This window comes from Cervus canadensis, chromosome 3, assembly GCF_019320065.1.
Source record: "Cervus canadensis isolate Bull #8, Minnesota chromosome 3, ASM1932006v1, whole genome shotgun sequence".
NCBI classification, from domain to species: Eukaryota; Metazoa; Chordata; class Mammalia; order Artiodactyla; family Cervidae; genus Cervus; species Cervus canadensis.
Window position 1 is genome coordinate 9,763,606 of NC_057388.1, and position 14,792 is coordinate 9,778,397.

The 14,792-nt window shown below is 39.1% G+C and overlaps 1 protein-coding gene across 1 annotated transcript in view; it reads right to left on the minus strand.

Annotated features, from left to right (window-relative positions):
- The window catches only part of CALCR (calcitonin receptor), a 109,938-nt gene that overhangs the window by 39,645 nt on the left and 55,501 nt on the right, over positions 1 to 14,792 (minus strand). Inside the window, exon 3 of the mRNA XM_043462604.1 lies at positions 3,013 to 3,093. Within this exon, the coding sequence (XP_043318539.1) occupies positions 3,013 to 3,093 (81 nt within the window). The remainder of the gene's footprint in view (positions 1 to 3,012; positions 3,094 to 14,792) is intronic.

A 14,792-nucleotide genomic window follows, 5' to 3' on the forward strand; every position in this document is an offset into this window, starting at 1 on the left:
CAGTAGCATCTTATCATTCCTCCAATGTTGAAACAAAACTCCAGTGAACTTCCTGTAACATGGTTCAACGGAGACTGTTTCAACACTGAGGGAATGAGCAATTAGAACTTCTGTCCTCAGGGGGCCATGATAATCTGAGTCCGCTGCTGGTCTGGTTCATGTCTGAGCACTGACAATGCAGTTTTTCCAGTGGTAGCTGAATGTTTCAGTGATTTTCTTCTGAAAATAACATACAAGTTGAGGCATCTGTTATATATGTATACATGGCATATATACATATATAACCATTATATCTATGTAATTCCAGTCATGGTATTCCTACTGCTGAAAAATAACATGCAAATTTCATCAGGTTCATTGAACATATTAAACTGCTGATGATTTCAGAGATAAAAATTGCCAGTGAGGTGGTACAATTTTCAGCAGTAAAGAGGGAAAATATAAACAGTAGTGATTAAACCACCAAAGTGGTGTGAAAACAATATTCCACTTGTCACATGTGTTATGTTTATTCTCTGTGTTTGTGGAATGTAAATATATAACTTTATGCTCACATGAAGATAGCAATGAGACGTGCAGGACATGTTGTTTTTCTGAATAAAGACTGAAATTCGGAGTTTTGCATTCAAGCCATCTTGCATGGTGCTTCCAAAATCAAACAGAAACACGCCTCTTAATTGTTGTCCCTGCGGCAGTTTAGTCGCGTATATGTGACGTCACTCCTAAAGGCTCCAGTAGATGGCGCCACACATACGACCACCAAGCCGCCGCCGACCGCTGTCGTCCGCAGAGGAAACATCACTGTTCTTTCCCTGGGAGTGCCTGTCATGTGCCAGGCACTGTCCTAGGCTCTGAAGAGTCAGCAGTGAGAACAAAACTGGCAAGGTCCCTGCCCTCATGGGGCTTACATTCTAGAAGGTTCCATCCACACTAGTCATGGGGTCTAGAAGTAAAGCAATCTGATTTGACCGGCTGTGTGTTGAAGCAGTCCCTACGTTGATGTAAGACAATCAGCTTCCTTGTGTGTTACGGGTGGTTTCCAGAAGAACAGAGAGAGAACAAGAAGAGAGCAGTTCTGTGTAGAACTTTAGAAATGGCCCAAAACTACTGACTGTGGGGATCCACGCTACTGGCTTGAAGGACGTTTCTACAGACTGTCACAGACAGACCTGTTCCAATGGGAATATGAATCCAGAATTCACAAGTTGATATGACCAACTTTCCATGTCGCTGTTCTTAGTAATGAGAATGTCTATGTTAGGATGATTTGTAGTTTTACTTGTACTTTTCAAAGTCAAGGATAAAATGGAGGTCTGCCAAGTGTTAGCTCTGCTTCTTCCAGATGGGATCAGATGCTTGACTATGTACTTCTACCTAAGCATTATATACAACTCCCGTACATATCATAAGGGGCTAGTGGTAAAGAACCTACCTGCCAATGCAGGAGACTAAGAGACCTGGATTGGATCCCTGAGTCAGGAATTTCCTGGAGCAGGAAATGGCAACCCACTCCAGTATTCTTGCCCGGAGAATCCCATGGACAGAGGAGCCTGGTAGGCTACAGTCCACGGCGTCATAAATTCAACACAAATAGGGAAACACAGTTAAGTGAACAACAACAAATGCTTCTCAGACGAGCCTACTTTCTCTGCGTCTTCCTCGTTGTTGTTGTGATCGTTGTCATCATCCTCACTAGCATCTTCTGAGCACTACATGCCAAGCACTGTTCTAAGCCTATTGTGCTACTGCACAAGAAGAGAAAGTGATAAGAAGAGACAGTGGGTGCTTTTGGTAAATGTAGATGAGGCTAAGGGAATGTGGTGACCCAAACTGATAATTTTTAAAGACCATTTGGAAATCAGGTTGCTAGAATTCAGTAAATATATTGGTAGTGGTTTTTCCTAATAATGTATCTAAGAAGTGACATTTTAGAGTAATTAATGTCATGAAAAAATTTCCTTTTCTCTGAAGAACATTAATGTGGAACATAATGAGTGTTTTAGAAGAAAACTGATATATCAGAATTTTTATGGACAAATCCTCCAGATCAAATAAATAATCCAAATGCAAACAGAAGCAAAATTTCTGTTTGTCCCAGTGAAGACCTCATAAAGCCATTCAAGTGCCCTGTGCAATCATGCTTGCTAGTAAAAAGATGCCTACAAACCACAAGGCACCTATCATGCACATGCAAATATATGAAATTCTTTCAATCTTTGAATTTTAAAATGTACTAGGTAAGAGTTTTTAAAAGGTGAGCTTTTTTTAAAAAACCACACCAAAAGTTATGTAGTCTTTGTTAAAAGACTTTGTTTAGTCTTTCCTAAAAAAAAAGATGATTGGATAATATTCTAACTATCTTATTATCTAGTAGTTACTTTATCATTTCTTCTATCAATGTCTAGTTACATGATTTGTGAAGCAAAATTCAGAAATATTCACATATAGTTGATCACATAGGATTTCATTTGAGATATGAATAACAACATCAATATGAATTAAATATACCAATCTCTCTGCATCTATAGAATATGACATAAGGCTTAGACATTTACAGACAAAAGAAAATATTCCAATAGTTTCTACAATATTCTTGTTTAAAATTTATTTCCAATGGCATGAAGATACATGTATTTCCAAGTACTGGCTTACTTTTAGCAAATTATATTGTACTTTATCTGAAGATTAAAATAACACAGCTGTCTTACATAATAAAATAAACTGTCCTCATTCAGACAGGTACAGAAGGAAGGACTACATTAGCAATTATTCCCATAAACTTTGATGTGTAACATTATAAAATGTAAATCCCCTTAAAATTAAATTGACAGGCATAGAATGTTAGTAATAGTTTTCCTTGAATAATGTAAAGAGGAGATTTGTTAACAAAATATTAAAGAAAATTATAGTTTGTCTTCTGGAGAACAATGTCTATTCTTTCTCAATTATACTCCACCTTACTGTTTCAGCATTCTTGATTAACATAGCTTAAAACAACTCTGTTTCACTTACATTCAAGAAGATGAAGAGGGTCAAGCACCAGCGGGTAAGTGTGAACTTCATTTTGGGCCTTTGAAAACGGTCTTTTAAGACCTAAAAAATATAAAAGTAACAAAGACATTAAAATTAATGTAGCTCTAATATTGCCTGTGGCCTTTTTCTCCCCTGTCAATCTGACTTGAAGATCAGTGTCCCAAGGCACCCTAAATAAAATCCATGTAAAGTAAGAACAGGATGCTTGACATACATATACACAGTATGATGGGTGAAAGAGATAACTAGCAGGAAGCTGTTGTATAAGACAGGTAGCCCAGCCTGGCGCGCTGTGACGACCTAGAGGGGTGGAATGGATGGGGGGCAGGGAGGCTCAAGGGGCAGGGGATATATGTATACATATGTATATAATTATGATTATGACTGATTCACATTGATGTAAGGCAGAGACCACCACCACATTGTAAAGCAATTATTCTCCAATAAAAAGAAAGATACAAAAAAAGAGAACCGTATTTTCATGAGGCAAAGGCAACTCCATGTTTCATTGCCCCTTCTGTCAACCTGGAGAGATTGTTGTCTGGTTGTTGTCTAAAGTTCTCCCATTAAGGAATTCTTGAGCCCCCTTTACATGTCAGGAGCACAACAAAAGATTCTGAGAAATCACGAGCAATCAATGTGGACTACAATTAACACATGGCATCAAAAGAACTGCTGAAAATTTCGCTGGAAACATCCACAAAAAAGTCACTTCCATGGGCATGAATAAATAAAATTTGTGCTTTGTAAAGGACTAATAGCCATGCTTTCTGGGTAATCAAAAGCCAACTTTTATGTAAATCGTTTATTTAGAGGCTTGAGTATTTTTCTTTCCTACAAATTCTTCAAGTTTCAAGTTGCTATTAAGAATAGATTTCTTCCACAGTAAGACTTGTGTTTGTCACCTAACAGCTCGCCAGTCCTCCTCAAGAGCACAATAGTCAGAAATAGGCTGCTTTGTCACAAGCAAACAGTTTTTGATTTCCCTGCAGATAATTTAATACATGGAAAAATAAAGGGGTGAAAAAAATTTTAAACACAAACATTTCCTTTCTTCAGTGGGATTTGTGTGAAAACGGTTTCAAATAGGAGTGAGTGGTTATAATTGCATCTAATGCTGTATTGATTGTACCGCTCTCAGATTTTACATTTTCTGGTTGGACTTAGTATCCACACTGGGTGCCTTTGGGCTGTATCCTGTAGGCCTGTAAGACTTCAGACTGAAGAAAGGGCCTGGAGACGATGGTGGAAACATCAACTGTTTATTGGAGAGGGGATCTTAAGCCAAAGGTCCTGGAACAAATCCCACCATTGTCAGCAAATAGCAGGCAGGGTATGGCAGCAATCTTTGCTACTTGGGGGAGAAAGAGGCTACCACTTATGGGGGGAATTTACATCAGGGTGGCTCAGTTACCAGGGAAACGAGCAGCTGGGGCAGGGAGCAAGCACGTGGGCAGTCACTAATTAGGCCTATAATTAAGAGGACTGGAGTCACTTGAGAGAAACAAAGCCTAGTCCAGCAGGGATGAATACAGAGCAAGAGGGCAGCCATCTTGAGTGGCCTGACCATATGCTCCATCCCTACATACCCTGCAGGATCCTTACAATCTTGGCCTACCCCTTTTCTGTGGTATCGCTGGGCTCGGGCATAAAGAGTCTCGCTGCAACCAAACACCATGCATGCAATACAGGTAACAGCTGCCGAGAGGCGGGCAAACTTTGGAGCCAGGGGCCTTTCAGGTCAACTTTCATCTGGAAGTCCAGCTGAGGATAACAGCGTCATCTCACTACAATGCGTGCTCAGTCATGTCCGACTCTGCAACCCATGGACTATAGCCCACCAGAGGGACCCAGTAATCAAACTCACCTCACAGTGAGGTCACTACTGTCTCCCAGACCTGAACAGACTCCCTCCACTTGGACTAGGGAGGGAATGTAAGATGTTCAGCAGGCCCAATAGAGGGGAGATATGACCATTAAGCAAAATACAAGCAGTAAGAGCATTCTGAGATAATACCACAGAATTATCTGTGGTTTTTGTCTTGGTCTGTGGTATGATCCCACCTGTCCAAGCCCTAGTTCCCAGAGCTGGTGCTGAATACTAGAGAGACAGTATAATGGACCAAGGGTTAAGTGATGGTGCCCTAATTAATTCCTTTAGTAGTTTTAGGTGGGGCTGAGTAGAAGACAGGTGAAGCCTTTAAATTCTTTTCTAATATTACTCCCCACGAGGAAGCAAACCCAAACCACCGGGGCTGTACCTACCAGCCCCGGGGTGATTTATAATGTGTTCTTCTGGGGGCAGATCCCGTGGCAAGAGCAAAAGCAAGCTATTGTCCTGACCGGCCACTGGCAGCAGTCCTCAGGTGGTCAACAGCTGAACTTGGATGGTGGTGACCAGTTGCCTCTGGGTTAACATGGCATAAACACTGGAGTGGTTGCTCCTGGGATGTGTTCACATGTGGACAGTTTTCCCATCTCAATTGTCATTACATAGTCCCTTCATCCTTTCAATTAGCCTGTAGGGCAGGTGGAAATGCTAGTGTGTGGCATCTGTACTGGCCCCTTCCTGAACTTGGTGGCCGTTTTGCATTGCTCTAAAGCCCCAGTAGGCCTTTGAAACACCTCGCACCTGTTCTGGGGCTTCCCTAATCGTTCAGTTGGTAAAGAATCTGGCAGCAATGCAGGAGAACCCAGTTCGATTCCTGGGTGGGGAAGATCCGCGGGAGAAGGGATAGGCTACCCACTCCAGTATTCTTGGGCTTCCCTTGTGGGTCAGCTGGTAAAAAATCCACCTGCAATGTGGGAGACCTGGGTTCGATTCCTGGGTTGGGAAGATCCTGGAGAAGGGAAAGGTTACCCACTCCAGTATTCTGGCCTGGAGAATTCCAAGGACTGTATGGTCCATGGGGTTGCACCTGTTGTAACACGCTGTGGACTACACATAGCTATTGTCCCATTATGCAGTATCGTTGCTCTGCCCACTTCCATAGAGGAACCAGAAGCCCAAGAGTATTTTGCAGTTGCCACAGGCCCCAAACCCTTCTGGTTAACTGGCCACCTCCAACTCACGAGCTTGCCCCTGAGTTAACACTCCTAAAGCCTGTGTCTGTACCTGTTTAGGGCTGGTGGTTGGGGCTAAGCTGGTCTTACCTGACCAGCTAACATCCAAGTATTTGATAGATAATCCATGTGCTTACACTTTGTCTGTATTCTTTAGCCATCCCCACACAGTCAGAAGAGCCAGGAGCATGGGACAGCTACCTTTAAACTTGTAAGAGGCTCTGAGGTTAGCAGGAGATCATCAGTTTAATGGAAGAGAAAGACATCTCTCATGGTGGTCAGCTCCACAGGGCCACACATGCTGGTGGACTGCCTCCTCAGATCACTTCATCAACTTTCACACCCCATCTTTATTTTCTGACATCTTGAGGCTCACCGGAGCTTTTTTGGTCTCTTGGCTGCCTCACCAGTGGTTGCTGTAGTTTGCTGAGTCACTCAGTCATGTCTGACTCTTTGTGACTCCATGGACTGGACTGTAGGACCCCAGGCTTCCCTGAGCCTCAATATTTCCCAGAGTTTGCTCACACTCATGTCCATTGACTTGATGATGCCATCTGACCGTCTCATCCCCTGCCATCCCCTTCTCCTCCTGCCTTCAATCTTTCCCAGCATCAGGGCTTTTTCTAATGAGCCGGCTCTTCACATCAGGTGGCCAAAGTATTGGAGCTTCAGCATCAGTCCTTCCAATGAATATTGAGGGTTGATTTCCTTTGGGATTGAGAGAGGGCTGCACTTTGTAGGTCTGCAAGCCTTGTAGTTGCCCAGCCTTGGGACCCATGAGCCACAGGAGACGGCAACAGAGACTCGGGTGTTTACTGGGTGTGGGCTTTGGAGTGACACCTCCTGCAGCAGCTGGCAGGCAGGATGGGGCAGCAACCTCCATCACTAGGTGGGGCAGCGGGGCGGGGAATGAGGCTACCATTTAAAGGGGAACGGACGTCATGTTGTTTCGGTTACCATGTTGGTTTGGTTGCCAGGGAAACCAGCAGCTGGGGCACAGGGCGACCATATGGACAGTTACTGATTAGGTCCTGTCATTAAAGGGATTGGATATGCATGTGAGAGAAGCAGGCTCTGGGCAAGCAGGGGATGTACAGAAAGCAAGAAAATAACCATCCTGAGTAACCTGACCATACAATGCTCAATATACTTGTCCTCCCCGCCCCACCCCCCAACAAAGTAAATTGTATTCAATTTACATATTAGTATGCCAGGAAACTCAGGATGTAAATTGTAATTTTCAAGTGTCATACACTGATCATTACGCATTGTCTTTGACTTCAAGCCCCCTAGTAAGTTAAAAGCATACATATATGTGTCAGAGCTTCCCTGGTGGCTCAGTGGTAAAGAATTCACCTGAATATGAAAGTCCTATGATTCCATCCCTGAGAGAAGCGGGATGTATGTATTTAAGTCAAACTTTAAAATATTTAGGTAGAATTCAATGGCATACAAGCATTAAAACAGTCTATAAAGACCCACAGGAATTTAAAACTCTAGGTTTATGATTTTAGTCTTCCTATGTTATTATGTCCTCTTACACACTATTGAAAAGATTCTTTTTCAGAAAAAAATACACCTGATTTGATTAGATGATGGAACTGGAAGGGATTCTAGAATTCAGGTTTTCTGAATTTTTAACTGAAAACCTACTGAAATGATTTCCCTTAAATTTAGATTAAATTGATTAGAAAGTTAGTGAGTGAAAGAGCTCTGGTGACCCTAAATCATGGACCCCCCCAAACTAGTATACACTCTAATTTACTCTCTTGTCTCACATCAAAATTTTCCCTAGTTGGGTTCAATCTTCTGCCAGTGAAACCTCTAAGGCTGGGTCTAGTTGGAATAGCTGGAACCCACGACCATAGTTCATTCTCTTGCTCAGTTCAATTTCTCTTAATTACCTTTAGGAATTCTGTTTGGCCCTGATCTCAAGGATATCTTAAGGTAGAAGGTGCTTAGCCCCAGAACAAATGGGTTAAATAAAGAAATGACCTGTGTTTTTATTCAAAATATTTAACAATTGTTGCTACTTAAACATCCATCAATCAGAACAATTGCTGGCTGTTAACCACAGGTGCTGTTACACGAATGCTCACCAGCTGTAAACCAGCCCAGGCTTCCCTGCTTCCCTTTCTTCCATAGCTCTGCTATCCACTGTGTATATACCTCCACATTTGTAATTGCAGAAATAGAGTTGGGGTGGAAAAAGGCAGAAAGCACTATATCTTTTTTTTAATAAAAAAAGTTAAAAATTAAAAATTTGTGATTCTAGTGATGAGGAATATTTTCTTTTATTTTTTAATTTAAAAAAATTATACAATTTTAAAGGTTACTTTCCATTTACAGTTATTACAAAATATTGGCTATATTCTTTATGTTGTACGATACAAGAAAGCACTTCTTGTATTTATAAATTCACTCATTAAATGTTACTGAGTCAGATGCATTTCTTGCTCTTATGAACCATTACACACTACAGAGAATGTCTGAGTAGGACCTACCCTTATGCACCCACAATTCTGAGATTCCACACAAAGATATTCAACCTTACAAGGGACAAGCTTGCCCTTGTATTTCCAATTCCAGTAGCATACATTTACTAATACTGAAAAGTGCCATCAACTGTAATTTAATCATTACAAAGCTTCCCTTTTCTTATTAAATTATTTAAGGAGCCATTTCCCTGAAATTTGAGCACCTTGGAAATGATCCTTTTTGCATGGCAGTCTGTCTGAGCAGTTCAAAAGGTTCTACAAAGTTAGCTCGATTCCCAGGGGGTAAAAAAAACAGAGAGATTAAGCAGGATTAATGATATCAGGGATGGTCAGCCTAGTCGGATGGCTAAATGTAAGCCATGATCATGTAAATAGTTGCCATCATAGCTATTGTTTCCCACCATGATCCTAATATGATCTAAAGGACACTTATCTTAATTGATGGTATCCAAGTCAATTTCAGCATGGCAACCTAATATTTCAGGTGAAGAGAACATTTTGCCACCTGCTTTATTACAGAAAGCTTGGTATTTGTGAAGAACTTGCTCATGACTCACTTTGCCAGTTTGCTTTAAAAAAATTCAGTATATAAAGAAGTTAAGGTACATAAATAAGACTTATTCAATCATTTAACTAATTTAATTAAGAACACCAACGAAGCAATCTTGATGAATGTTATTTGGTTTGGGGATGCAGGTTCTGGGTTTTATTCAGTCTTGCTAATATGAATGTTCCCTGTGGTGTAGCTTTGGAGTACAGAAGAAGAAAGCTGTAGGGAGGAAAAGGAAAAGTTATACTCATCTCACCTTAACTGTTTGGTTCTGCTTCAAATCTGTCTTTCAGTAACAGGAAGTATAATTTTAAAAATGTTTCACAATAATTCCCCAAAGGAATACTCCATAAATTGAAAGAAGGCACTTAGACGGAAGAGAGTGCCATTTCAGTAAGGACCATTCTGTATAATTAAAGCTCTGTTCATGACACAATAGCAAGTTGCAATTAAAAAAAAGAGTTAGGACTAATTAGCAATACATTTAAGACATAATGTCTGATGATCTTTCTAACTGCATCCCTTAAGAGTGCCCTGATGGTGATTAGGTATTAAAAATATATTTCACAAATGTAATTACCAAACTATAAAGGGAAACGAATCTCAATGGCCAATGAAAACACCAGTCACAATAAACTGATAAAAACAACTGACAAAACACAAACAAAGGCAGAACATGTTCAGAGATATTACAGAAAATGGTCCCAAATTTCCATTTTGCTTATCACCATTTTGCTTTTTTTGGAAATTCCCACTAGCAGGGGAAGAACACAACAAATTCTTACAATTTCAGCACTGCAATCCTAGTATACACCATCACTGTGACCTCTGAATAGAAGGGGGTGGATGTGTATGCCAGTTGCTCAGTCACGTCTGACTCTTGCGACCCCATGGACTGTAGCCCATCCGTCTCCTCTGTTCACAGGATTCTCCAGGCAAGAATTCTGGAGTGGGTTGCCCTTCTTTTCTCCAGGGGAATCTTTCCAAACCACTGCAGGCAGATTCTTTACTGTCTGAGCTACCAGTGCCAAACAACAAATATTCTGTTTAATAATACTGTTTAAAGAGGGGAAGATTCTTTCTTTCTTTGGAGAATTTCTTGGAAAGAAGTCATTGAGGACATCCATTCCTGGGTATCTCCAGAGTGTTTCCAAAGAAACAGACATTACATCAAGGGATATTAGGTATTTTAATAGATCTTCTTGTTTCCTTGTGGACATTGCATGCACAAGTTTTTGCATGGAGAACAAGCTGCCTTGAGCTGCCATTAAAAATAGAGTGCTGTGTCATTAAAATGCTTCACTAGGGTGATTTTGCCCAGATACTAAGTATATCCACGGTGAGTACTGATCTGATCATAAAAACAGAAAAAGAAAAAACATAAAACAAAATTGAACCATAAACTAAGACAAAGCAAGGGCTTCCCTGGTGGCTCGGGGGTCAAGCATCTGCCCACCTAAAAGGAGATGGGGGTTTGATCCCTGGGTTGGGAAGATCCCCTGAAGAAGGAAATGGCAATGCACTCCAGTATTCTTGGCTGGAAAATTCTATGGACAGAGGAGCCTGGCGGGTTATAGTCCATAGGGTCGCAAAAAGTTGGACATGATTTAGCAACTCAACAACCAAAGACAGAGCAAACATAGTAAAATTTTCAATGGAAATAAGTTAAATGGCCAGAGGTCACAAATGAACTGCTAACAGTTATTACAGATGTGTTACCTGTGCAGGAACCAAATAATGATGAAATATATACCATTATGGGGCAGACCGCAAATTTTGGTCCCAGCTAAAGATTTCTATATTAAACATTTGTTTGATCACTCAGGACTGTGTAAGATCTGGAGGGTCTCTGCTTTCTAGCTTACTTTTCTAAGCAAGAACTTCTCCTCCTGAAAGTGACTAATAATCAGAAAGGAATAAAGTCCCAAAGAGCCAAATTAGGGTTAGTTTAGTGAAAATGAAGTGTGAGCAGCCTTAATGTAATTATAAGGCAGCAGAACACTCCCTGTTGAAGAGGCACTCTCCGATGACGTGAGGAGGTAGTAAAAAGGGGACCCATTAAGCTGTTAAGGCAGTTAACACCTGACTGAGAAAACCTCAGTGTAACAGTGTAACAGCCGCATTTCAAAAGGGCAACCAGCTGGGAGGGTAACGAAAAGCAGCGAGAGTAGTGAGCCCGGATTGAAAAGAGGCAGAGGGAATGGTCAGGTAAGGCAGGCCAATTGCGCTCTTAATGTTGGGGTTCTTGAGACAGCCTGGAAGTTAAATCAGGCCCCAGGGAGAGACAGAATTACTGAGAAAGAAAGCAGAAGAAACCACACCTATATCATTGTGTGCGCAGGACTGGAATTAGGCTGATAAAATTTGCATTCCTTTGTGCAATTGTCCATATGGACAAGATGGAGATAGCTACGTCTCCATTTTTTCTGTAAGACTCAATGGTCCAAATTTCACAAAACCTTGAATTTCTGATTAACTTAAGGATAAAATCTACAATATGTCATTGGATACCCTCGAAGAATCTTATGGAGCATAGATACTAAGTACAATGAAAACTTCTATTTCCATTTGGTATATACCCAAAGGAATTTATTTAGTCAACAGAATCATTGGAATAATTTCATTTTTTATAGGATATAACATACAATTGCCATAATTGGGAAATGTATAAATCATTTAACATTGTCTTTGTAGTGTTATAATATCAAGAAAAATTTTATACATGTATTTATTTCTTTAGGAATGTATTTTAGAATTCAAGTTAGTTTTAAAGGACTCTTCAGTTGGGGTTTGACTTAAGGTTATTCAATTAATAATACTTGAATCGAGGACTCTGTCCCAGCTGCATCTTTAATTCAATGACTATATTTAAAATTCTAAAAATATTTAGAAAATAATTCCCAAGTAAATTGATAGAGCTTTGAAAATTAGAAGAATAAGGACTTAGACCATCTACATGTTTAGTGGTTAGAAAGGAAGAATTAATAAGGATGGCCTTCCTTTGGGACCTATGCAGCAAATTAGCTTTGCCATTAAATTGAGAGGCTTAAAGAGAGTTTTTCATCTTACCTTTTAGTGCTGTCTTTATGCATTCATTTAAGTTATTACATGCAGTATGATAGATGGCTCCTAAATATGATAATAACAGTGGGCCCCTGTGTCAGTCGCTAAATTGGTAATTGCAAGTCAAAGCAGTTTAAATTTACTAAATTATGTTGATATGTGCTCAATTATATTCAGCAACAGAAAGGGTGACAAAAAATATTTTCCCAAACAAGATGCCAGTGTAATAAGTCTTAAGAATAAAAAGTAAAACTAAGATTTTCCATCATGAAAGCAAATTAGTTAAATGATTTAAAATGTCTTAATCACTCTGGTTATTTTGTGTTAATCACAACAGAAAATAATATCCTATTAGGTTTAAACTTTGTCAATGATTCCTGTCTCTTAACAGTCAGATAAATATTCTTTAATATTCTAAAATAATGAGAGGTTTTCTAATATGACTTTATATAGTAAATCTCCATATATATTGTAATTTTTTTTTTCTGATTTCTTGAGGATCCATATGAGGAGACTAAAATTTCTTCCACTTTCTAGTGTGGAAGATAACAGTTATGGTTCATTTTTTCAGGGGTCTTACTACTATCATTCCTGTTGCATTAATAAGCATGAAGATATGGTATAAACTCAGAATATTAAACGTGTAAGGGATATATATATATATATATATATATACATATATATTGTGTGTGTGTGTGTGTGTGTATGTTTGAACCACGCTCAACATTGTAACAATCTTGTAACAACAGCAAGATTGGCTTTAGGCTTTTCAGGGATGTATTCTTGATGGAGTTGCGTTGTCTTGCTCCTTTACATGCAAAAGTGATGGACATTGTTTTCAAATTGTACCAGGCTCCCATAAATAAGCTTTGACTTATTACAGACGGTATTCTCCCAAATATGGCAGCTTCAATGTCAATCTCATCTCACGTCATCTTAAGATGTGTTGTGGACCCTCCTTCAAGAGGTGGTGTCTATATTCATGCCTCTTCAATTTGGGGATACTTTAGTAATTGACTTGACTTTCAGAGTGTGGCAGAAATGACTCTTCATGACTTCATAGGCTCAGCTATAAAAAGCCTATTTATTGGTTTCTCTATGGCTCTCTCTTTTCATTGAGACACTTGCCCTTGGAACCCAGCCACAATGTTGTAAAGAAGCTCAGGTTACAACATGTAGAAGGGCCAAGTTTGGGTGTTCTGATTGACAGCCCAAGTGTCAACTGCTATGCATGTGATGATAGAGCCTTTACATGATTCTAGTACCTCACCTATAAGACTTCAGGCTGAAGCCCCAGACATCAAGGTACAAAGTCAAATTGTTTCCCCTGTGTCCTGTCTAAATTTCTGACTTAGAAACTTAGAAGCTAGGGATAATAAATGCTGATTATTTTTTTAAGTTATTGAATATGGGGTAATACTTTATGCAACAATAGGTAACTGTAATAAAATACAGCTTAAGGGCTCAGGAAAAGAGTAAAGAAGAGTATTTGGGCCAAGTTTCAGTTCTACCACTAAGTAGATGTGTTAGTCTAATGTAACTAATCATAAGTAAAAGATGCAACCCTCCAGGGATCAGTTTTTTCATCTCTAGTTGGAAAAATTGGACTAGGTCCCTTCCAGCCCTAGGATTCATTATTCTCTGATGGACCATTCTACATAAGAGTATATCATAAGGTATATCTAATAGATATTTGTTGAATGAATGAAGAAAAATTTTAAAAATAAAATAATGACATTAACTAAATATTTTGGGAGCTTTAGTTTTAACAGAGTGAATGGGATGAAGTGATGTATTTACCCTAAATACCTTAAATTGTTTCCAACAATACTGGTTTTTAGACAGGGAATGATGAAGTCTTATCTTGCACATCACTGAAAATGTAATTTGGGGAGTCATTCTCTCAAGAGATGCTGGCAACTCTCAGACTCAAGTTATTTGAAATATGATATTGTTATCTGGGAAACAGAAGACCCTAACAGGGTATTTAAGAACTAACAGGCTTCCTAACCTTATATAATATAAATAAACAGATGCCCTAGGTTTTTTGGAAATTTTAGTACATCTGACAAAAGCAAAACAAAATGAAAAAACTTTCAAGATAACTCAGCAAAAAATTCCAATTTAGAATCAATCTAAAACTTTTGAGGTCAACTGCTTTCAAAGCAGAAACTAGTTTTATTTTCTTTCTGAAGACTTTGTCCAAAGCAACATTTGGAATACTTAAATTTGGAGATTAACTTTCTGGCAAATAGAGAAGTCTCCAGTTTATTTTCTCAATGGAAATCAGTCTTATTTATTTTAGGTCTTATTTATTCTGGGGATAATGTTGCATTTATAGACTATGTCCTGATTAAGGACTCAGCATCAAGTAAATTATATATATATATGTGACATCAATATATCACAAAAGGATAAACACAGATTTGAAAAATACCTCTGGTAAAATTAATAATAATTTAATTAGTAATCCTAATTCCAAAATGTGGATATTTATAGGCTGTATACAAAAAAAATTTCCCTACACGGTAAGTTTGACCTAAAGCTTCCCTATAATCATGTTAGTTAGGCATTATTTTTATATA